Below are 26962 nucleotides of genomic sequence, written 5' to 3'. Positions count from 1 at the left end.
ACAGAAGAGCAATGGGACAGTTTATGGCAGAATAGCAATAGAAGGGGTCTAAAGGAATCTTACCTCACCTCACCAGAGTGGAGATGCGTCATGGATATCCTGAAGAGTAAGCTAACAGCAGCAAGTCGAGCATCCGATGTTGCAATATGGATGCTACGCCTCATGTACAGACTAAGCAATGGCAAAATATTCAGCTGGGGCCGAGTCCTTTCCAGCCGGGTAAAGGAAGCCATGCTCCTTAAACATAAAACCCTCTACGACCCCATCACCTCATCGCCCTCTTCTTGGAAGCATTGAGAACCCAGGTGGCACTGGAAAATAGAGGAGGGTTTGTGGCCTCAAGTCAGGTGGAGCCCTACAAGCCAACCATGTATTATTGGCTACACCTGGACACTTTTACAGTAGTAGCCACAGAGATGACATCGAGAAAGAAAGCAAGGCAAGAACTGGCAGGGAGCATGGAAGATGGAGGAGAGGAAGATAACAACTCTGACGAAGAGGTAGAGACAGGGGAAGAGGAAACATATATATCATCTTCATCGGATGAAAACGAAGGGGAATTCCATATGGAGCAAAGCCACACTATGCATGGACCAGAAGGTGATAAGAAGGACAGGACAGGGCCATTGGAACCAACGAGCATGGAACAATGAGGAGGGCACATAGGAGGTCCGCGGCAGGTGGAGACGGAATGCCGTATGGGGGGCATATCAGCCATACCAGGATGGGGAGTAAGGAAAAGGGTACTTTTCAAACCGGCACAGATTCCCACCACGACACATTTGGTACCTGGGGTCGCAGGGACCCCATCCCAGTTAATAGACTTGAGGAGAAACAGTGCAGGGACCCACACTCTCCATATAAACACACCCAGGGGCGTGGAAGCCGCTAGGGCTGTCGCATTGGTAGTAGCACCGATAATCAACCCTCTGGCAAGTGTGGAGGTAGGGAATACAGAAGAAGAAATGACCCTGGAAGAGCCAACAGGAGACAAAGGGAAAGGGACCGAGGAAACAAACATGGAGACCGAAACAGACAGCCTACTCGCCAGATTCCAGATGGACATAGAGGTTCCACCTCCTTCACCATCGTTGGGCCTTGACCAGTAGGAGGAGAGCCTGAGGATTGAAGAAACTGGGAAAGGGCACAGCACGTCCTCACAAGTAGAGGGGATCGGAGAGTGGGAAGCTGCTGCACAGCATTTTCTTTCGGAGTTGGAAGTAATGAGGACAGCCACAGAGAGGATGAGAGATCATTCTCGAGGATCCGATGTGCCTGCTATAGCAAGAGCAACGGAAGCACTACTGGCGTTTATGACAAAACGCTGCAAGAGGGAGTTCTCGGAGAAAATCAGGAACCAAGGTTGGCCCGACATGGAAACTTCGGAGATGGTAGCAGACTGGGGAGTACCACATATCCTCAGTGGGCACACAGGAGGTAATCAGGGAGTAATAGGAGCCCTCACTTCCATGGAACAGACTTTCTGTACTACATTCTTACAGCTCCAAGGGATGACCTGGAAAGCGAGCAAAATGGAAGGAGACCACACCTTAGCCCAGCAGCGAGAGAGTGAGCTGAAAGAAAGGGTCAATGCCCTAAAGCAAGAAATGGTTCAAGAGAGAACCATGCGGCTGGAAAAGGAACAGAAGTTGGCTGCCTTTGAGAAAGACCGAATGGATGCACTCAGGCTTCTGAAAGCAACTCGGGAGAAACAACTCATTGCTGAAAGAGATCTAAAGATCCTCCGAGAGCGGACCCCTACGGGAACAGGGACGTCCACTTGTCCCTCTAAGTAGATAGTTTTGTTATTTTGCTGTTTTGTGTTCGTCTGGAAGACGAACAAGTTTTGGGGGGGGATGATGTAAGCCGGTTAATTAGTAAATAAGGCTTTTTGGTAATGTATTAAAATAAAACAATAGTATTAAGTTATACTTACGGGGTAGTTGGTTGTCTGACGGTTGATGGCCTAACCAACAGCAAACTCTTTATATGTAAGCTTGTAGCAATTGGAGATACATTCTAATGGAGAATAATATGATATACATCTGTGTTACATGAATATATCTCGGTATACTGTATTGTGTGTTGTTGGTTCCATGATAGTGTTTTATTATGCTCTGGTATTATAGTTGGATCTTGGTGTTTTGTATGCTACAACTTAATCCACTTAGGCTACTAACAAAGCTGCTCCATCAGACCCGCACACAGGACACTCAGCAAAGGTATGGACTCTGTATTACCCTAGTTTTACCTAGAAATATATGAACACAATGACACAATTACTACAATCTGATAATACAAACGATCATCTGGTGAATGATCATTCACAGTAAATATGGTGCAATAGTGCAATCGATCATCTGATAAATGATAAGTAAATATAATTTAATACTGAAATCAGTTAATGAACATAATCAAATATAATGTCAGAATGAGGAATACGAGTGTGATGAAGATGAACTCCATAATGCTGTCAACATTAACATATGGTAATATAATATGATGGAATGAATCTAGTTTATTATAAAGCTGATAATAAGCGTAATCTAAAGATTCTTACAGAATCTGATATAACACAGTAATCTAAGATAACATTGATAATTAAGGCTGTGATAAATATGATGATACTAACAGTAAACTGATATAACTCTACAATGGAACTTATAATCTATATGAGATTGTTTAATTGATGAATCATATCAACTGCATATTACTGCTTAATATGGGACCCTCTCTTAGGTAAGCCACTCCATGATCGATGCCTAACACCTGCCACATGGAGCCAAGAGGGATGAAGAATCTGTTCTTGGGCTTAAGAGGGGAGGTGGTTGTGATGGGGGGGAACGGCAATAGGACACCTCACTGGGTACGCCACTCCATGATGGATGCCTAACACCTGCCACACAGAGCCAAGAGGAATGTAGCATCTGCTCTTGGGCCTAGGGTGGAGGGTCTCTTGGACACCCTATCCAGCTAGCCTACCTTAGTGTACTAAGGATTGGATAATAAAGAATGGCAACTAGCCTACAATCTGATTTCATCTAACAAATATAATACTAATGGTAATTAATACATTAAAGAATTGTATCGCTCAATCTAATTCATTAGTACATGTTTCAGTTTATAAGTATTACTTCATATATGTTGTCTAATTTTGTGTTGCAAGAAAACAGTATACAAAGGTACTCCCTTAAAACTTGATAACCTATTTCAGATTTAGGAAAATTTAAGATAATTTAGAATATAACTAACTAGGGGACATTACATTGAATGCGCAAGACACTCTGAAGTTAATACAAGGCAAATAAACACACCTAATGGCGAAGTGTTAGCATTCTTGTTAGAGACCGCTATCAGTGAGACATTCAACATACTTGAGCCTAAAGACATGATATACAAGAGTAAAGAAGCAGCATTGGCGATCTATGAGGATGGCCCTGACAAATGTCTTAGTATCATCAATAAATATTGGTTGTCAAAGGCTCGGCCCGCTCTCAACAAAGTGCCAAGCAATCTCCACCGAACAGACTTCAAGGAAGAATTCAGTGATTTGATTACCCTACTCAATAGGATCATGGGAAGTGCACATGCCTCCTCATTTGAGAAATGGATGTTTTCATAGAAGCATTAACAACCAGAAATGAAAAGATCAACTGGACCATGATTATAAGCAACAATCTTGATCTTCAATTGACAAGACTTGAGTGCACCAAACAATTTCATATGAGCTCCTACATCATATACTCACTAGCTAGAGCCAAAGAGTACACAAGACTAATGTATAGAGGCCCAGTAGGGAATGGAAAAGGAGAAATACGGGTATGCGAGAATTACACACAGCTGCATTTTCATAACAAAGCACATTATCGGAGAGTGAATGATGCCTTCTCCATGCATATAACAAGAAAATTGCAAGGCGTCATCCATCAAAGGTTATCCCCGTAGGCACAGGAATTGGTGAAGAAATAAGGTGCTCGGTTCATTCAATTTCCCAAGTTCACCTACATATGAGTTCAAGGATGCTCAACTCCACCATACAAGATTCTACATTACCCTACCGACAAGATGGTGTTGTTGGAGGTGTTGAGGCAATTAGTTGCATATGACAGGACTCAAAAGGACAAACATAATACTAGGATTTCCTTTCTCATTGTGGTTGGACAGTCATTAGAGGTATGTCCATCTTTGCAGGCAGCTGAGAAAGCAGAAGAGGAGATGAAATTTTATCCCTTCATTGAATATCCTTTAAGGACTATTTTTGATCCATACGGCAACATGAGCAAGAATGGTAACAAACACAAGCACAAGCCACATATAGAAGACTATTGGATGAATGTCAAAGATGATTTTGAGATTAGAAAAATGATGTCCTCCAGATTGCCTATAGATATCATCAGGATATTTAGAGTGTTCACAATCCCAGATCAAGTGTAGGATGATGGAAGGCGCCTCCAACGTGCTTATGAGCAAGTGAAGGATAAAGAAATGGAAGTCAATTGGGTTGAGATGGAAGTCACTGATACGAACTAGTTGATTAGACCTGTCTTGGCCTACACAAAAGGATGGGTAGAATATCAAAATAACAAATTAAAGAGTCAAAATGTACAACTCACCTTTGATATGATGGGAGATCCGGATTCTTCAAATGAGGAAATAGAAAGCGTAAGCATAAGTGAGAATACTACCCAGTCAACTCAACCTATGAGCTCCAAAAGAAAAGGAAGTTGCAAGAAGGGGTCAAAACAAAAGAAACAAAGAACAAGTACAAGTCATCATTCCACCAGCACCTCTTCCATCCATGAGGTCAATATGAACAAGACGGCCAACAATGAAGGACAATCACCTTGGTATGGAGGTAGTGATCAAGGTGCGAATGAATCACTAGAATCCACTATACATGATAATCAAGGAGATAGGACAACAAAAGGAAAACAGCCACAAGTACAAGATCCTCCAAGAACACAAGAAGTAGTTACAAATGGTAAGGAAGCTGAAGATGAATATGTGTATATAAGAAATCATGAGGATGAGGTAACTTCTCCAACTCGAACTAAACAACAAATCAAAGAGTTACAAGTAGAGAAAGAAAGATCCACTATTCCAGCATGGCTACAAGAAAGAATTAGTAAGGAAGTGATAGTAATTGAGGATGAAACAATTGAAAATGTGGATGACTTCTTGAATAGAATTGGTCCAACAGAAGAGAAGAGGAAGGCTACCAAGCTTTCAAAGATCACAAAAGACAGTGTTGGATCCCGAGTAAAACAGATTGCTACCCCAAGAGTGGACAAGCCACAAGATCAAATTACTGCCAATGAGTATGATTTGGAGACAATTGAGTTAGGACCTATTACTAATGATGATTGAATGGACATGCTCAAAACAAGTTAGGGGTCAAATACATGATATTAATAACACTAATGAAGTCACTGTGCCCTGTCCCATTGCCTCTACAGAGATATTATGAGAATCATCCTCAACTAAACATCTAGTGCAATCAAATGATGATGAAATTTAGCACCAGCCTACCAAGTGGGTTTCACAAGATTAGCCAAAAATTGGCTACCTTGCATAGAAACAACCACCTTGAAAGCCTTTTGGGGCATTGAAAGTGAAAGATGCCGAGTACTGAATGTAGCAATCTGATATAATTTCCTGAGTCTGATTTCTTTGGCCAGCGGTTGGAAATTTGGTTTTTTGATGAGTTTTTTGTAAGTTTTATGCTTTTTTGTGTTTTTTTGAAATATATGCTTTGTGAAATTGACAATGCAAATGAATAATAATGATAATACATAAACAATTGACTGGAAACTAAATTCAGATTTCTGATTTTTATTTATCAGCAATAACAAATGAATGAAAATGATTTCCTTCAACAAACTAAGCCAACAATGGCCTACCAGGAGTCCAGCGCTGGGAATAGAGGGGGTCTTATTGGTCTAAACAGGTGAAATGACTGAATGAAGCACCTCCAGCTGCAACCAATGACTCCTGAAAGTTTAATTCATCTACTAGATAATTATCAAAAACAATTTAGAGAAGAAAACCTTATTTCAGTGCACTTTCTGAACTTTCCCCAGGAGAAACCCCAATTTGGAGTGTCTTCTACCCACTGTTTTGCTCTTGTAGCTCCAATAAGAATTGCTTTCACCAAATAACTATGGGAAATCCTCTAATTTGCTGCTAACAATGGAATTTGTATAGAAACCCTGCTGCAAAACCCCTTAAATTATTTATTTGAAAATCCAGGCAAGCTCTAGGTGGTACGAATTGGCTAGGAAGAGAATGGTAAACCACAATTTGCCTCAAACTCTGAAATATCTTTCCAAAACATACTCAAATCTCATATTTTGTCAATAACTGTGCTGTAGCTGCACATAAACTTGGACTTTTGGCTCTTAATGGCTGAATATGATCATTCCTGGTTAAATCAATGGCACAAAGGTGAGGGGGATTTTGTCCTCTCACACAAGGAATAAAGATTTTCATCCTCAAACCCAAATTTAGACCCTGCAATAAACATAGCAGACCTGCAAATGCAAAAAATTCACCAAATTCCAAACTCCAAAGATGCCCAAAATGATACGTACAAGCTCCTTTATCTCTTCCAAACCTAAATCGAACTTCTCTTGGCATTGTTTAATGATTCCAAGGAATATTCCCTCTCCCATAAAGTGGCGCCATCTTGAGGGTAGACTTCATCATAGAATTATAACCACTTTTTAAGTTATTAAATCTCCTAGGGAAAAGTGCAATGTAACTTTTAATATAAAGCTACTTATTCCAAAAAGAAGTAACTTATAAAGTCACTTTTATTAACTTTTTCTAAATTTAGAAAAATTAATTATAGCATAATATTATAAAGTTTTATTATAAATAGCTCACCAAAGCAAAATTTGTCTAAGTATTGGTCCCCTTTGGCTAACCCATCATCTCCCAACACTGAACTTCACCTGTGGAGATGGGTGACAGGTGAATTTACGCATCTTGATAGCAGCTAGAGAAGTGAGGACATTACAGAAAGGCTAAATGCTCATTAGAGATGCATTTTTTGCACCTAAGGCGAAAAGTGATTTTATCATTATCTACTAGTTATCACCATCTTTGATTGCTGAAAAACAATTTAGCAAGCAAACCATAGGTAATATCACTCTACACAAATGCGGGCATAAGGGAAGCAAGGGAAGCTAGCAATCACATCAAACATACAATGAAATTCCACATGCCCATTTCCATTAGCCTCAAAACTCTTAGTCTCCTAGAATTACTAAGGTATGTAAGGCAAACTTACAAGCAAAAATGTAGGGGAAAAAGAATATACATAGGGATCAAAGGTAGAAAACCAAGGCTTAAAGCAGAGAAAATCACCTAAAAAACCCATTGACCAAATTGTTGAATAAGCTCTCTATCCTTTAGTGAATCAAATTCAAGAATGTTAAAACCCTAAGCATAGGGATATATAAAAATTTCACCTTCCAAGTTCCTTTTCCAATGCTCCAAAATCCATGCGTGTAAGTCACATCATTTGGGCCAAAATGCTGAAAATTTGCAAACAATGATCTAGTAAGTATTGTTTACAATGAACCACCTCTTAAATCCATTTTAATGTCAAGGGTTTGAATGTAAGGATCGAAAGAGAATCCTCCAAGACATCATCATTGTAAACAGAGCTGATAGACCCTATCATTATGTTGTCCTCTAAAAGCTTAGGATGGTCTTTCCATACTAAATTGTCAAGGTGTCCTCCAGAAGTTGTGTCAGGGCCAAAACAAAATTCACCATGAGGATGCATAAATCCAACTAGAAGAGAGAAAGGGAGAAGACTTTGAAGAGGCAGCCATTTCTTTGCCAATGTTTTCTAACGTAGTCACTCACCCTTTAGCTCTAGAAGAAGCCCTTGCTGTGCAAAGTAAAAAATCTCTAAGGAGAGATCTTTATCCTTCAGAAATCTCTATATTTTGAATTACCTAGTCCTCCTTGAGATTCACAAGAACCCTAAAAGGGTTTAATAAAAAGCCTTTCAACCATTTGATCTTAGTTGCACTGGATTGTTTGCTAACCACCATATTGCCTGAGATGAGATTGTCAGAATCAGTCATAGAGTGCATTAAAAGAAGTTTTTGATGCCAATGGTAAGCAGTATTAGGGAATTTGGCATCCAAGGCCAAACTTCCAACAATAGAAATTGTGGCCTTCAAATCCTGCATTCTGAGCCTGTGGGCTTGATCAGCCCATCGAATGCCTTCTTCTGGGGAGTGAATCCTTGACCCCAGAACCTTGTGTGTAACTGTAAATCTCTTCCTATACAAACCATGAAGAGCAACTTCCGAAGGGACAACATCATCAGAGTGAGCTGAAGGTCCATGTGAAGGAGGCATGCCTGGAACACCTATGGCATGAGAAACCATACGCAAAGTTGGAGAAAATATCTGTGATTCCACTTTAAAAGAGCGGGCATCATTAGAATTAGGGTTTTAGGGAAAAGCAGCAATGTTAACATGGAAAAGGTTAAAACGCCCAAGGCCAGTTATCAAGTTTCTCATCATTTTATTCCAAATTGTTGTTCATAACAAAATTCCCGTTGTGTTATGATCTGGCACACATTATGTGAGTATAAGTCAAAATAACATTCATATGATATTCTGAATTGTCCTACTTACTTTATATAACAGCAATTTGATTAATCTTAAGAACAGTGTCAGAGCTTTCTATGGCATTTAATTTACTGATAAATGATAGTTGTTTTAGTATTATAGCATATGATTACATTATGCAAACATAATGTACACTGACAGTATTGGATAGCGGTCCTATCATTCCTTACTGCACTTTCTAGAGGCACCATAAATTGAGAAAACAATAATAAAATAACCATGTTTTTAGCAGATAAGTGAGAATAACAAGCATTGTTATTCTGATGTTTCGCAAGGAAATTGAATGGCATAGCGGGCTGTTGTGGAGCTCGTGCTCTTTTCATGTTACTGTCTTGCTTAAGCAGGAGATTTTATTCTTGACTGTTGCCAAAATCTACAGGTATGAAGCCTCTGAAAAGGCCCATATGTCCTCACACAGAAAACAAAGTGCCTATATCTGTATGTATTATCTAATTGCAGCTTCTTAAATGAGACTATTCCTCCTAATTTTTTTCACTATGAACAGATCAATTCCTAATGATAACCGATTCCAATTTCCAACACCAAATGCAGTTTTTAAGGGTAATGATAATTGTCATTGTCCTTCCTTTTTGGACAAAACTCAGATGTTAACAAAAGAAAAGGATTTGGCCAAGGATGGTTCATCAAAAAGCCAAGGGGGATTCCCATGATCTGGACACTTTTACAGCCAGGGGACACGGATTTATAGATCTAGACCCAAAGGTGGAGAAAATGTTTATGATTCCACTTTCAGCAAGCAGGAATCATTAAAATTAGGGTTTCATGGCAAAGCAATGCACATTCACATGGAAGAGGTAGGACCGACAAAAGCCATCCATCAAATTTCTTGTCATTTTGTTCCAATTTGTTCTTCATAACACATTATGTGAGTAGAAATCAAAAAAATATTCAGGTGATATTCTAACTTGGTTAATCTTACAAATGGTATCAGAGCTTTTCAAGGCATCTAATTTACTCAGAAATGACAGCTGTTTCATTAATATAGTATATAATTATATCATGCAAACATAATAGACACCAACGGTATTGGATAGCAGTCCAATCACTCCTTATTGCACATGCTAGACACACCATAAATAGGGAAAATAAGTAATAAAATAACCATGTTATTTCTAGCAGATAAGTGAGAATAACAAGAATTGTTATTCTGATCTTATTAAGTTGCATCCACGGACAAATCAACAATTATCTTTTGGTGATTGCAGGATATACCTCTTGGATTTTGGCAATATTCATGAAAGTTTAGACTGATTTCGATTTTGCAAACCTTAACTGCAGTCCAACTGATTTTGATTTTGCAAACCTTAACTGCAGTCCTGTTGTCAGTTTCAACATTGTTCAAACTTCAATATTATCATTCAATTGATGGTTGCAGGCACTCTGATGTTTGGCGAGGAAATTGAATGGTATTATTATTACAGGCTGTTGCGAAGCTGTGTCATGCTCTATTCATGTTACTGTCATGCTTAAGCAGGAGATAGTAGTCTTGACTGTTGCCAGAATCTACAAGTATGAAGCCTCTGCAAAGGCCCATATGTCCTCACACGGAAAAAAAAAACTGCCCATATCCACAGGTATTATCTAATTGCAGCTTCTTACTATTCCTCCAGGTTTTTTCCACTATAAACAGATCAAATCCTACCAATAATAGATTTCAATTTCCAACACACCAAAGGCAGTTTTAAGGTGAGTTTATATTCTTCCCTTTTTGGACAAGATTCAAATGCTAACAAAAGAAAAGGATTTGGCCAAACAAAGTTTTGTCAGAATGCCACGGGATTCCTAGGCTCTAGACACTTGTACAACCAGGGGGCATGGATTCCTAGAAATTCTTATTCCAAAGAGTACAGAAAGAATATTACAAATTAGATATAAGACCATTACATCCTCAGATCAGGACAAATTAAAAATTTGAATAATTTCGGAGAATCCTAGGATAGCAAGTACATATTATGATTCTTTCAGCAAAAAGCAACAGTATATGAGGAACTCATCTAATAAGGTAAGAGTTATATATCAAGGTTTGAATGTTCAAAATAATGAAGAAGAAAATTCAAGTGTCGTTTGATGTTTTAAAAAAAAAAGATAGTTGATACATGAACCATATATAATCATAGACATGAATCATATGTAATGGACAAGGCATCAAAAAATGTATTTTTCAGACAGAATATTCATATAAGTCACGCACTTCTTGTTCTAAATTTACAGATAAGCATCCAATCAAATTGAAACAAAAGACATTCATTTCTCACACTAACTCAAAGAAAAAGAATAAAGCATGGAAACATATTTAATATTTTATCAGTTTCTTTCTGCCACCTACCATCAATAACAAAGAGTGCCTTTGCCAAAGGGGAACCCATCGCTGTACGAGCATTTGGAAAGTCTGCACTTCCAACTTCCATTACTGGCTTTCCAGGACTGAACATCAAAGACAGGGGATTGGGAGTTGACTGAGTCTGTATAAACATGCTCCTCCGTTGACCTGCTAATCAAGAATTGACAAGAATAAAGTTAGAAATCAATTGCTGCTAATTTCCTTTTGCCTCAGACCAATTAAGCATGCATTTCATACTTTTAGCTTCCTCAACACAAATCAATAATGGATTATTGCCACTTATCTCCAGGAAGTTTCAACAATTAAGACTAGAAATCGCACTCTAACTTGCGATGGGCACTCAATGGAAACATGTAGGACAACCTCAATTAGTTAAAAACATGAGTATATATACAGCCAACAGCCTCCACCACTGTTTGCAATTAGAAGTGTGGTATCAGGAACCCGCAGATACAATCTTGGAAGTCATAGCATGCAGATCTATCCATTTCCAGTAAAGAGAATTGAAAAAATCATCTAGAGTACGAAGAGTTTATCTCTTTGGGGTTTCACTTTGGTGTTGAGATTGAGAGTTTATTTCATCTATCATTCCCTGTTATTACTTTTGTTAAAGTTATATATGATTTGCTAGGTCAACAAGATTCAAAAGTGAGTCTCATCAACCCATTCTCGCTACCCTTTAGCCCTTAGATGTTTAAGAAGAGCGACCATTTCCAACCAATACCAAATTATTTGAAGTGGAAGAAGCACATTATATACAGCCAACTAAAGTACCATCATTTGCATCCAAGTATAGCCATAAACTCCAGGGAATTTAAGACGTAACTGCAATCAATGATAGCTATATTTGTAGTCAAGGAGATCCATAAAATGGAGCAAAGAACAATGATCTTCAGCCAATAACAATCAAGACTATAACTAAAATAAATAAATATTTTTAGTCAACGAAATCACTGAGACAGTAAGACAGAAGCAATAAAAAACATAAATTATAATCAATATTTAAACTATAACTTTTGGCAAACAGAAGTAATATAATGACGAGAAGTAGAGGTGGGAGTGGACCATGTCCACCACAATCACACTGGAGCTACATTAGTATTTATGATATGGTGTGATGGAATTTATTACAATGTTGTACCACTCATACTACACTTAAAATTCCAGCAATTGAATTCACTTAAATGTTGATATACAGCCAACAAAAGGGCCATAGTTTGCAAGCCAAGTAAATCCATAAAGTATAAACTCCATGTAATTAAAGACAAAGTGCAATCAATGATAGCTATATATGTAGTCAAGGAGATGTAGAAAGTGGAGCGAAGAATAATGACCTGCAACCAATAACATCCATTACTTGACTGAAATAAATAAATATTTTCAGCCAACAAAATCATAAAGATGGAAACAACATGAACCACAATTTATGATCAATACTTAAGCTATAACTTTAAGAAAACAGAAGCTTTAAAATGATGTGGAGTGGAGGAAGGAGAGTGCCATGTCCACCACAATCACACTAGAGCTATATTAACACTGATGATACGGTGTGATGGAATTTATTACAATGTTGTACAACTCATACTATGCTCCACACTTGAGCAGTTGAATTCATTGAAATGGCCACCCCATAAATACCTTTTCCACTTGTTTGTGTTTCTCAATCAATCATATGGTCAGAAAACCAATTACCCTTTACATCAATATATAAAAACAATAGCCTATTAGAGCTGGCAAGTGGAAACTAGAGATATAGAGTTAAGAGCTTAGATTCAAAGGAAAAAATATAAGGTTTCACATAATCTCCTTGTGGGTGTTGTTTATATATGCAAAACAAAAAAGAAGAATATGGACACACTTGCCATACTTAGTAGCGGGACATTAATGAAATCAGTTATGAGGTCACTATTGCAAATTCTTCCCATGTTTTGCTTCTTTGGTTCAGGATTCAGACAGCTATGCAAAGCTTTGACATCAAAAATAAGGGGGTGAAACCAATATATTAGAACTATGTATGGATAAGACAATTAAATAACGATACAAATTCTTATAATTGTATGGAGTGTCCTCTACTAAATATACATTAGTAAACTTGGCCTCAAAGATGAAGAAGCAAAAGTTTGCCTCTTGTTACATGTGTATGTAAGATTCTTTACAATGTGGCATTAACGTACAAGAGAAAAAATAGAATTTCCTAAAGAGGCTCACTTGTCATCAAGCACTTTGTATGTGACAGTGTCCATGCACTTCACCCTCTCTAGAATGTACTCCAAGAACCCTGAAATGAATCTGCACTTAACACATTCAGAAATTTAAGCTCCATTAATGAACACCCAAAAATATAAGATCAGAATGTGCACTTTATGTGTTTATGTCCGCACCAGCTAGAAATCAAACCCCCACAGATGCCCTTCACCATGTCCTTGAACCCAAATAAGATTTCTCTCTAGCTTGTACTCCTTTCATCTCAATTATCTAGCCTCCCTTCAATACTTCCATAAAGGAAATTGTAAAAGCCCTTACCCTGACAATCCTTTTCATACAATTACATTGCCTGAGCCTTGGTTTGGCAGACAACGCTCACCAATTTCAATGTACTCTAATTGCTGTACTCACTATTTGTAGATGACAACACAACAAAATTTTCTAGCCTTCCCACAATCATTCAACTAATTGCTAAAAAAAAGCTAAATCAACTCGCAAAAAAACCATATGTAGCAATTGTCCATTTCAACATTTCTTATCATTTTTGTAAGCCAAATCTTAAGTTAAGTCTAATAAATATTCCACTCAAAACATGGCCTGTGAGTTTAGCAGAATTACACTTGTTTGTTGTATAAAAATCTATGTTAACAATTTGTCCCTGTTACCTTGCTGGTTCAGGTACGATCCATTTTGGGTTTGAATACTGGTCTGGTGCAGCTGAAGATGTGACCAAGGTTTGCAATTTGGTTTGTGGATTCATCCCAAACAAACATTGGAGAACCCACGAAGAATTTTGAAATTTTTTCATAATACCTTACCATTAATGACACTACTCTGAACTTCAATCAATCCCCTAGGTTTGTTTTGAGTGCTATAGATTGTTGGTGTTCAAGCAGTTACCATACTCTGAGAAAAAGTGCCCAATTCAATAATGATGCATGGGGGTTTCACCATAAAAAGAAAACTTGCATGGGAAAAAGTTTCTAAGTAACCCAACATCGAAGACGCATGAAAGGTAAATACACCTACATAAAAATCTATTGAAACCCACCAACATTTTTTCATAATACCCTCACACTAATGTTTCAGCTCAAAACTAGATTTAAGTCTGTCTGAATGTATCTTATTTGATACGCCAATAATCTGCATAACGAGGCAGCAATCAATCATGTATTAATAATTAATGTTAACTTATTTTTAAATATATTAATATGAATATGAATACTATGAATATAAAAATAAGTTATAATTATATTAATATTAACATATATTATATTTATAATATATAAATTACTCAGATACCGGTTCTTGGGGAAAAAGGCTGGGTCCGGGTCCTAGTTCTTGCCTGGTCCTGGTCAGAGCCTGATTCTCCTTGGGTTCCACCCGGGTCCGGCCCAGGTGGCCAGGTTGGAACCCAAGGAGAACCAAGGCATGTGGGTTCCCAAAAAACGGGGCCCACAGGTCATAAAAGTCGAAAAATTATAACCAAACATGAAAATTATAGGTCAAAAAAGTCAAAAAAGTATAAACAAACTTGAATCAGTTTGAAACTTGAAACTCGAAACTTGAATATTATCTTTTTTGCAAATTAAGAATATGATATTACATTTACGATATATGAATATCAGATTATTTATTGGCATTGGTAATTATGGATTTATGATTTATGATTTATGATTTATCTGTTATCATTTATGTATCATTGTATGGGAAAGTTACATTGTATGTTTCATATTTGTATGTTTGAACTATGAACATATATAATTTTGATGTTTGAACATATATATAATATATGACATGCATATATATAACATATATATATAAAAAAAAAAATTAAAATACATATATATGTGTGTGTGTGTGTGTGTACGAACGTACCGGATATCAATTATGGCTTCCGGTATCAATATCAACTTCCCCTCCTCATCCAACAGTGGCTACTCAGATGAGGGAACCACATTATCACCAAGTGCCTTCTTGACCCTAGATACATGAAAAACATTATGAACCCAGTTGCTAGCCAGTAGCTCAAGCTCATAGGCAGCCTCTCCAACCCATTGAGATACTCTGAATGGTCCATAAAACCTGGGCTTGAGTTTCTCTACTCCACTCTTCTTGAGAGTAGACTACCTATATGGCTGCAATCTCAAATAAGCCATGTCCCCAACCTTAGAACTGTGCTCTATTAGATGTTGATCAGCATACAACTTCTACTGAATATGTGCGTATTGCAAATTTTCCTTCAATAACTTCATGGAGTCCTGACTCTCTTGTAGTAAGTCCCTTGCCTTAGACACTCTACTATTCCCAAATAGTAGATCCATGAAGTTGGCTGCCTCGTATTTGTATAAAGCCATGAATGGTGACATCCTAATATACATGTGATGAGCAGTATTATAACAATAATCACTGAGGTGCAGCCATTTAATCCAAGCCCTCTACCACCCAGAAACATAGTTCCTAAAATACTCTTCCACCAATTTGGTGACCATCTATGTCTACCCATCAATCTGGGGATGGTAACTAGTGCTAGGAGTGAGCTTAATCCCACTCAACCTGAAGAGCTCTTGTCAAAAGATACTTAGGAACTTTTTGTCCCTATCACTCACAATGCTCTTGGGCAACCCACGCAGTCCAAAGATCTCCTTGAAGAATATATCAGCTACCTATGCAGTTGTGTATGTCGCTGAAATGCCAAAGAAGTCTGCAAATTTTGTCAACCTATCAACCACCACCTAAATACAATCTTTGCCTCACACCTTAGGTAACCTTGTGATAAAGTCCATGGAGATACATTCCCATTTTTTTTTTGGAATGGGTAAGAGCTAAAGTAAACCAGCTGGGTACGTGTGCTCATTCTTATTCCACTGACAAGTAGGGTACTCTTAGACATATTTAAGGACTTCGTTTTTAAGCCCTTTCTAAGTAAACCTCTCCTAGATCTGCCTATAAGTCTTAAAGAAACTTGGGTGACCAGCCATAGGTGCATCATGGAAAGTCCTCATTACCTTCAACTTAAGCTGCGAAGAAGGCGCCAAATAGATTCTATCCTTGTATATGATCAACTCATTAAACACTGTGTACCTGTCATCATTAGTGTGCCCTTTATAACTCATGTTGCCCATGAATCTTTGGCATACTCTACTGAAATTAAATCTCTCCAATCAGCAGAAATCCCTGTCAAAGAACATATGTGAGATCTCCTAGAAAGTGCATTAGCAACTATATTTTTCTTTCCCTTGACATTAATAATGTCAAAATCGTATGCTTGAAATCTGCTAACCAACTTTTGCTGCTTGTCGTTGAGATCCTTTTGGTTCATGGGGTATTTGATGTTGTTGCGGTCTGTTTTGATGATGAACTTGCCCCAAACTAGGTATGGCCTAAATTTGGCCAAGGCATGTATAATGGCCAACATCATTTTGTCATATCGAAAGAAGCTCCTCTCCACACATCGTAGCTTCATGCTCTCAAATGCAATGGGGTGCTTCTCCTACATCAAAACTGCTCCTATACCCTCTCATGAAGCATCACAATCCAACTCAAAAGGTTTGGTAAAATCAAGCATTGCCAACACTAGACATGAAGACATTACCTACTTGAAATGCTCAAAACAATTTTGTGTTAAATCTAACCACTCAAAGGCTACCATAGTCAAATTTGTGAGCGAGGCTACGGTCCATGAAAAGATTTTGACGAACCTCTTCTGCAAAGACCAAAGAATCCCCTAAGGTGTATGAAATTTGTAGGAGTAGGCCATTCAACAATAGCCTTGATCTTCTCAAGGTCCACTCTTACTCCCTCTACACTAATAATATGACCCAAATAGAGAAGTTTTGTCATCCTAAAGTCACACATAGACTCCTTAGCATATAGAGACTCACTCTCTAAGATACTCAATACCTCCTCAAGATGTTGCATATGTTCCTCCCAAGTCTTGCTAAAAATCAGGATGTCATAGAAAAATATCAAAACGAATTTCCTCAACTGTTTCCTAAACACCTAATTTATACAAAATTGAAAAGTGGCTCGAGCATTTGTCAATCCAAAGGCCATTACCAAAAACTCAAAATGCCCAAAATGAAACACGAAAACAGTCTTCTCAATATCTTCTTTCTTCATTTGAATCTAGTGACACCCTAACTTCAAATCTATCATAGAAAAGTACTAAGCCTCGTGCAATTCATCAATCAATTCATCTATCCTAGGAATTGGATACTTGTTCTTGATTGTTTTTTATTTAAGGCCCTATAATCAATACCCATCCCCATTGTTCCATCTTTTTTCTTAACCAAAACTATTGCTGATGCCAATGGGCTCTTGTTGGGTCTTATGAGAATTCCGTGAAATTGTTGCTAGAAACTACCAAAATAAAAGTAGCTCATTGAAGTTTTGGTGATTACTTGTATTGTTTTGGGAGTTTGCATGGTTTCCTCTTCTTCAAGTAGATTAGATTTTCTTTCAAGTTATTAGATGAACAAGATTGATAATATTGTTTTATGGTGAAATCACTTGCTCATACCTTTTGCAAATAGATGATTTCTACTTGCAGTGTAAGGATAGTCTAAGCCTTTTATGTGGATGCTTAACTTCAATCATTGAACGTGCATTGTTCTTCTTGATGGTGTGAAAATTCTTAGCACAACCTTTGAAGATTGCACCTCCTTTGCGTAGTTGTTTAAGTTGGCGAAACAAAGTGTGGTCAATTTCACCTGTGAAGGTGTCATTGGCTCTCTTCAAATCAGCAGCATTGTGCAGGTGCAATTGAGGATAACATTCGTACACCTTGAATTGTCTTGGACCACACCCTATGTGTTCCTTATACATCAAACCTCTAAATCTAGACATTCTTGCTAACATGTAAACAATGTAAGAGCTCGTATAAGAGGACTAAGAATGTCTCAAATTCCTTAATTGTTCATCCAAGTTGTCACTGATTAACCTTGACCAATGCACGACCTTCACTTCATCCATCACTTCTTTCGTAAAGTAGAACATCCATCTCGAAGACAAATAATTGTGGGCATCCCATGATTCAACTCAACAACATCATGAGGTTACTATATTCCTGCTTGAAGTCCATCCCAACAAGTTGCCTAGGCATCTTGGAATGATGAGGCTTAGACTCTGTATCCACTTACGGTTGATGACTTTTGCAAATCCATCTGCTCTAGAATCATAGAGCCTCAATGCCCTCTCCTTTGTTTTAAATACCATGGAATGATCAGTTGGAATCTCTAATGCTTTGACAATTGCTTATGTGGTGAGATTTGCTAAAAAAGAAACATTTCTAATGTTAGATAAATAAGAGGAAATAGATATGTCCTAAGCAATATGAATGTACAAGTGTATTGGTGCAAGAATGAGTGATGCTAGCAATAAGTTAAGAGAACAATCACCGATATATTGTTGGTTTCAATGATCCATTGAGCTCTTTGTAATATATAGTATAAGTGTAATGTCCTCTTTGCTTCGAGTGATAATTGATTAATTAAATGTTAAATAGTCCTAAGTCCTATGGGATTATTTAAATTTAATTAATCAATGACTTTATAATAATGTCAATGACAAATTATAAAGTAAAGTCAACTTTTGAGGGGAAAAATAAATTAAGAGAGAAATAAAATAAAGTATTACTTTCAAAAAAGAAAAGTATTATAAAAGGAGGAAAAAGTGCAATGAGGATTCATTCTTGAGTTGTTATTTTCAAAGAAACTTTTCCTTGAGAGCTTGAGAGTTTTAGCTTGCAAGTTCAGTAAACCCTAGGACGGACACCCTAGAGGTTTTGGCTATTTGGACGGAAACTCAGATCAACCCACTTGGTGAATTCATCTCAAGACTAACAATTGCACATCATTGATCAATTTTCATGGAGATTCGATGATCTATCTTGCAGATTTTCAGAGGGTTTGTTATTTTATGTATGGAGGCATTCCGAGTATGTGTTACTTGATGGCATTAGGCATCTTTTGATTTGTAACAGCAGCATGTGTTTGTTAACAGTAATACTTTTCTATATCAAAGAATACCATTGGCTTATTTAGATTTGAAAATTTGAATTGTTGATCTTGCATGTTCAATCTGCATGTTTGCATGTCACAATATTATATTATGATGAAACAAAATATGAGCAAAAATGAAAACCCATATCAAATTTGAAGCAATATCTGAGTCTGGGATATTACAGTGGTATCGGAGCTGGTGATCTTGCCAGCCTGTTGGAGTTTTAGCGTTGCATGTCAATTTGGTGAATACCCAGATTAGTGCATGTCAATTTAGTGAACTTGCATATTAGTTTTGGCGACTACCCAGATCTTGCATGTCAATTTGGCGACTGCCCAAATAGTTGCATGTTGATTTTGAGTGTTGCATGTTGCTTCTAATCAGTTGCATGTTGCTTCTAATCAGCTGCATGTCAAAAATTATGGTTGCATGTTGCTTCTAATCAGTTGCATGTCAGTTTGAAATCAGTTGTTTCAGCCACATACAAGAAGTTTATAAAAGGTCACAACAATGGGTAAAATTATAGATGGAAGATTGCCACCTACTTTCCTTCCGAAATCAACGTCACATATAGCAGGGGTAAAAAAAGTTACAACAATGGATAAAGGCGGAACAAGTCCATCAAGAAAGGATAGAAGGGATAGTATAAGTCCACAAAGAAATGATCGACATATGGACGAGCTTATGAATGGTATGAATGACTTCTTTCAAGCATTTCAAAAATATCAATCAGATATGTTATTATTGTTTAAGAAATTGTTTTTGGAGGAAGAAGCTAAGAAGATGGATAAGAGGCATAACAACAATGAACACATTGAAGTCACTAAAAATGAGCATATAGATCATTCCAATGCTGAGAATTCACTTGAAGAAGAGGCACATGAAACTTGTGGCAGCTATGGTAATGCTGCTGAAAGGGAGGAAGTTAATTCTGATTTGGTTATGCATAATAATAGCGTTACATTAATTTTCCAAGAGCCGTTACTTGAACATGCATCTACAAATGTGGATGTTGTGACTAATAAGGATTACAAAATAGTAGCCATGAGTACAAATTCAGATTTAAGCAATGTTGAAAGAGACATTGTTCATACATATGAAGGTTTTGTGGATCAAAGACTTCTAGAACAGCATGATTTGAATGATCAATCTATGGTTGAGAAAGAATATGTGGAAGAGTGTGTGGAAAATAACATTATTTCAGATTGGAAAGACCTAACCCATCACGAAGAACTCAAGGAATCCACCTATGTTTCAATATCATGCCATCATGACTCTTGGGAGGGGCATAACGCTTCAGAAGGGGAATTTTGTGAAGAAGAGGTCAAGGAGGTAGCTGATCTTGAGAGGCATGGCTTTGAATGCAAATCAGGAAAACAATTCTCTAAGGCAGCCACACCTATGGGGCAACTTTCACATGAAGATGCAAATTTCAGTCATGAGATAGGTGCTACAACTTTAGGATCAATCAACAATGAGGTGCATAAGAAGAAGCTCGTAGATGTAAGCTGCTTGAAAGGTATGACTGCCCTTAGTATGTTTGATATTCCTTCTTTTGTACACATGATTACATTGGAGGAATACTTGTTAAGATCGCGTGAGGCATATTGTCTTAGAGAGCTGATTATAGAGACTGAGAGATTGCCTAATAGGAAGATCTTACAGTTTGATAATGTTTGGTTTGTTTTGCATACTACACCATGGAGTTGGTTAGTAATGAAAAATAGATAAGCTTTAGCAGCTAGGAATTTATGTTATTGCAGCAGGAGACACCTCATAGACCAACACTCATGGAGGAACAATCTTCCCTCAAAAAAGATTCAAGAAAGAGCAATGAAGACACCTTGGAAAGGTTCTGGTTTTTTGAGTTGGAATGGCAATCTTGTGATGTCACATGCGCACAAATCCAAGAAAGGTTGAAACCTCAATTTGCCAACAATCTGATTTTTTACCAGCGGTCGAAGAAGGGCATGGATCAATTTGTGATGTTGACAATTTCATTGAGGTGTATCATGATTTTATGGGTGATATGTTTAGTGGATCAACCATTCATGCTTTGACTTTGGGTATTAATGGAGACAACTACAATACAACTATGGAATTGTCACCTATTTCATATGCTTATGCAGTTGTTTATTGGTTGGGTTGTGACATAATTTTCAAGGATTCATGGTTGACACATGGCTGTCCTACATGGTTGTACATTGCATTTTCCGATTTATTTAGGTCTACATAAGTTTTTGGGTTGGATTGGAGTTTATGGAGACACGTTCACTTGATAGGTAAGGTGTATGAGATGGGTTTCTTTCTCATGCATGGGCATGCAGACATCATTGCCTTCACTTTAGTTGCTGGTCTAATTTTTAATAGAAGCCTTGAGGTGGAAAGTCTGACAGCTCTTAAGAGGAGTTCTCAGTTTGTCACACACCTTGGGACAGTAGCCTATGATAGCATATATGAAGGCAAACTTGGAAGATACAAAATAAAGGTGAGTCTCATGTTGATGATCTGCCATCTCCCATCTTTACATGGTTGCATTCATCTTGTTGTCATGCAAGAACATGCGATAAGAATTGAAGAACCACATTGCATACAAGGTTTGACATTATACCTTTGTTACATAACAATATCATTCCTTGATCACACTTGGAGAGTATATGTGGTAAATGAAGAAGACATCATGGAGCATGTAAAGGACAGTATCACTTCATGTTTGAACCTTTGGGTTGTTAATTTTATACTTTCAGATTTAATGTAAAACATAGAAATCAGAATTTAGTTTCTAATTAAATTGTTTGTTGTAGAATTTAGAGATTGCCAGATTTAGGCATAGCATAGAAATGAACAAATAATAACAAAAAACACAATTACCCTAGGAAAACCTCCTAGGAGGAAAAACCCAGCCAGAAAAGATCCTCAGATCTGATTATGGATTATATTCATATAACAGTTACAACACTTATCTCAAGTGCTTGAAGATGTCTGAAGTGTTTGCACTTAGGGCTGATGGAATCAACAACGGGTTTGCACTTTTATCTGCCCCTTAGACACACCAACCAGCACTCAGACTCAAGCCCTAGATCTGCACTCTTGATGTATCTTAGGTCTGCATTTATGCTTGAAACTGATCCGTAACCTTAGCACCTCAATTCTGGAACAGCTCGGCCTCCTTTGTGACAGTATGAACTTGATGTTTGCTTCTTCACATGGCAGGGATGATTCACATAAGTTCCTTCACCAACCCTTCGCATTAATCAGCTATGTACTTCGCTTCATTTGGCATATGTGAATTTCGCATTATCAGCAAATATATATTTCACATAAGGATACATTGATTGTGTGTCTAATGGAGTGAAGATGCCATTTATTTATATGGAGTGCAAGAGACTAATTGAGTCGACTTTTAACTTAATTGGTGGTTTTAATTATTAATATTTCCCTTTTATCGAAATGCCATGTTAGGATAGGGTTGGCCCTATTTGTGGGAGCACGCTACCTTGTATGTGGCGTGGGGTTTTATTATGTAGCGTGGGTTTATTGGAGTGTCGTGAGGTATAGGGCCCAGCCCTACGGTGGCCCCCTTGGGTGGATTCCAATGTTGGCCAACGCAATTGGAATCCGCCATTCCCTAATTACAATCAACACTCCCTCTTAATTAGGGAGGAGAAACATAACCATAATCTTCCATCTTGCACACAAGCAAAGAATGGATTACATAATCAGATTATTGTAGTCTTCCATCTTGCACACAAGCATATAATGGAACTACATAATATAATCTTCCTGCTCGCACACAAGCATAGACTGGATCCACCTTACATTGCCCGCACAAGGTGGAGAGGATCTTTTCTACCATCTTACACTGCCCGCAGAGGATAGTTAACAATTACTCTTCTCCCTGAGAAGATTACAATACCACCTTACATTACCCACAAAGGGTGGTTTGATACAACACAATGTATCACTGAGGTTGAGACTCCCTCTCAATCAAGGTTTCATTTTCCACAACACCGAGTCTGTCCCTGAAGTACACAAACTTCACTTTGGACAGAGGCTTGGTAAGAATATCTGCAACCTGCTCATCAGTGCTGACATACTTCGGCTGAATGGCGCCTCTTTGCACCATATCTCGAATGAAGTGATAATGAGTTTCCACATGTTTTGACCTGTCATGAAACACTGGATTGATGGAAATTTTGATACAACTCTGATTATCACAATGAATAATTGTAGGATCCCAAGGTTGACCAAACAACCCAGCAAGAAGCTTACGAAGCCACACTACTTCTCTAGAAGCTACGCTTGCTGCAATATACTCAGCTTCAGCAGTACTTAGTGCAACTGAGGATTGTTTTCTACAAGCCCAAGAGATCACAATGGATCCTGAGCTGAAACAAATACCGGAAGTGTTTTTCATGTCTTTGACGCTTCCAGCCCAATCTGCATCTGAATAACCTTCCAAGGTTATTGAAGTGTTAAGTGGATACTTCAGCCCATAACCAACTGTGCCTCGCAAGTATCTTAGGATGTGCTTGGCTGCAACAAGATGAATATGTTTGGGCAAGCTCATGAACTGGCTAAGAGCATTCACTGCAAAGCATATGTCTGGTCTAGTGTTAACTAGATACATCAGTGATCCAATCAACTGCCTGTACTCTAATGGATCTACAAAATCAGAATTAGCTGCAGAAACACTTGACTTCTTTAAGTTAGATTCTATAGGAGTAGACATAGGTTTACAATCCATCATTCTAAATCTTTTCAAAATATCAATAGTACACTTTCCTTGACTTAGAAAAATTTCGTTAGACCTTTGCCATACTTCTAGACCTAGGAAATAATGCATTAAACCTAAGTCCTTCATTTCAAATTTTGAAGCTAGTTCTTTCTTACATCTAATGATAAGTTCATATTTACCAGTAAGAAATAAATCATCCACATATAGAACTAGAATTAGCATTTCATCATTGGATAACTTAAAGTAGATGTTAGAGTCAGCATCATTTTTACAAAATCTTAAACAAGTATTTATCAATTCTTTCATACCAAGCACGAGGAGCCTATTTGAGACCATATAGGACTTTCTTCAATCTGCACACATGGGTTACTCTATCCTGAATCTCATAACCCTCAGGTTGTTCAATATAGACTTCTTCTTCAATGACACCATTGAGGAAGGCAATCTTAACATCCATTTGATGTAACTTCCAACCTTTAGCAGCAGCAATAGCAATTATAGTTCTAATAGAGGTGTATCTAGCAATAGGAGCAAATGTTTCTTCATAATCTATGCCTTCCTTTTCAGAAAAACCACGAGCTACAAATCTAACCTTATATTTTCAATAATACTATCAGCATTATGTTTAATTTTAAATAGCCATTTAGAGGAAACAACAGATTTACCTTTGGGTCTGGGCACAATGTCCCAAACATCATTATTGATGATTGATTGATACTCTTCATCCATAGCAAGCTTCCAAGCATGATGGTTCAAGGCTTCTTCAACATTGCAAAGTTCAGATTCAATGAGATTGCATATCAATGCAACGCAGTTGGAGAATACTTGAGGTCTCTTGGTTTCTCAGAAGGTGCCACTGGAAGCAGCAAATCTTTCAGCTTCTTGAATGGTGTTTCTTACCCAAAGTGGCCTCTTTTTGGTAACAACAATGTCACTAGGTATGTCAGTGGGATTCATAGGCTCTGGAAGATCATTATGTTCTTCTTGAGGTGGAGGTTCAACAGGCTCCCTCTGAATCTCAGGGTTAGCATCAACATTCATATCTTGATTGTCATTAGCTTCATCAATAACAGAAGAACCTTTTGATTTCTTAGAAGCAATATCTTCTTCAAAAGTAACATCCCTACTTACCTCAACATACCTTTGTCCAGGAATATAGATCCTGAAGGCCTTGGAGGATTCACTGTATCCAACTAGCATGCCTTTCTTCCCGGAGGGCTCCAACTTGGTTCGCTTTTTCTTGGGCACATGAACATAAACAGGGCTTCCAAAATTTCTGAGGTGACTGATGTCTGATTTGGATCTTGTGAAGGCTTCGGTCATGTTCTTTAGAGCACGGTGAGGACATCTATTATGAATGTATATGGCTGTTCTAGAGGCCTCAGCCCATAGAGAGGTCTGCAAATCTTGATCATGAATCATAGCCTTTGCAGCCTCAACAATAGTTCTATTCTTTCTTTCAGCAACTCCGTTTTGCTGAAGATTGTATGGAACACAAAACTCCCTCTTAATTCCTGACTCGATACAGAAATCATAAAAACTACCGAAGGTATACTCACCTCCATTGTCAGATCTTAAACATTTAATTCTTTTACCAGAGGAATTTTCAGTCAGTGCCTTAAACTCTTTAAAGTTACTTAAGACTTCATCGGATTCTTTAGATTTCAGGAATTATATCCAAGTTTTCCTAGACAAATCATCTATGAAGATTACGTAATAAAGAAATCCACTAGGAGATGCTATAGACATAGGACCACATAAATCAGAGTGAACAAGTTCTAATTTATCCTTAGCTCTATTTTCACTTTTATGAAAAGGGCTTTTAACATTTTTACCTATAGCACAACCTTTGCAAGTATTATCATGAATTTGACTGAGTTTAGGCATACCTTTGACTAACTTTTCAAGAGAGGGAAGAGCTTGATAGTGTAAGTGTCCAAGTCTGCTATGCCATAGCTCACAAGATTCAGGAGCCACATTAATGAGGGCTTGAACAGGGTTAGTGGAGAGCTTATATAAACTATCATATCTATTACCAATTACACGAGCAGATTTGAAATTAGATTTCTTAGGCCAAGCAAGTACTTTTCCCTCAGAAAATGCAATTTGATAACCTTTACCTTTTAGAGCAGAAATGGAAATTAAGTTTCTTTTAATTTCAAGAACAAATAATGTCATTAAGGTGAAGTAAAATACCAGAGTCTAAATTTAAAGAAGCAGTGCCAAAACCTCTTACCGAATATCGAGCATCGTCACCAATTACCACGCGAAGACTGATATCCTTTTATACTAAGTCTGAAAGATGATTACAGTAGCCTGTGATGTGTTTGGAAGCACCACTGTCAATCAGCCATGTATTACTGTCTATGGGTATGCTACTTGACAGGGCAGAGATGAATAAGAAGTCATCATTTTGTTCTGAGACTTCATTTAAGTTGGCTTCTCTTTGAGTAGGATCATTCTGACATTCTTTAGCATAGTGACCAAATTTGTCACATCTGAAACATCGAACACGAGAGATCTCTTGGTTTCTTCCAAGAGTGCTGAGAACTAGGTGGTCTGAATTCTCTGTTTCTCTTTGGATAATGCTTCTTCCAATTTCCACCTTTCTTGCATTGGGCTGCAAGCATGTGTTGGTCATCTACATGAGAACTTTTGGTTTGCCCTCTTGTGATACAGCGTGATTCTTCTTGAATGCAATCATTCTTAAGGCGATCGAGGGTAGGTAACTCAGTTCTACCGCTTATGGTTTGAATAAAAGACTCTCATGAGTGTGGTAAACCATTTAGGGCAATCATAACAAGGTCCTTGTCTTCCATGTTATATCCAATTATACCTAGCTGATTCTTTAGTTCTGAAATTCTCATAAAATAGGAAATAACAGAATCTTCTTTTGACATTTTGATATTAAGTAGGTGTTGTCTTAAGGTAATTGCCCTACTGAGATTGTTAATTTCATATGTACCTTGTAGATGACTGAACATTTCCCTTGCAGTAGTG

At 37.7% G+C, this 26962-nt stretch overlaps 1 protein-coding gene across 4 annotated transcripts in view; it reads right to left on the bottom strand.

Annotated features, from left to right (window-relative positions):
- LOC131051143 (nifU-like protein 4, mitochondrial) overlaps positions 1–26962 on the bottom strand; it is a 135939-nt gene that overhangs the window by 88140 nt on the left and 20837 nt on the right. For 2 of the 4 annotated variants that reach the window (XM_057985526.1, XM_057985524.2), the window contains exon 2: positions 11002–11163. In XM_057985526.1, the coding sequence (XP_057841509.1) occupies positions 11002–11163 (162 nt within the window). Of the gene's footprint in view, positions 1–11001; positions 11167–26962 lie in introns of all 4 variants that reach the window. The other 2 variants (XM_057985525.2, XM_057985523.2) reach the window with 1 other exon arrangement.

Source organism: Cryptomeria japonica, chromosome 5 (genome assembly GCF_030272615.1).
Source record: "Cryptomeria japonica chromosome 5, Sugi_1.0, whole genome shotgun sequence".
Taxonomy (NCBI): Eukaryota; Viridiplantae; Streptophyta; class Pinopsida; order Cupressales; family Cupressaceae; genus Cryptomeria; species Cryptomeria japonica.
Note: the sequence above shows the minus strand (reverse complement) of the source record. Positions and strands in the feature narration are given on the sequence as shown.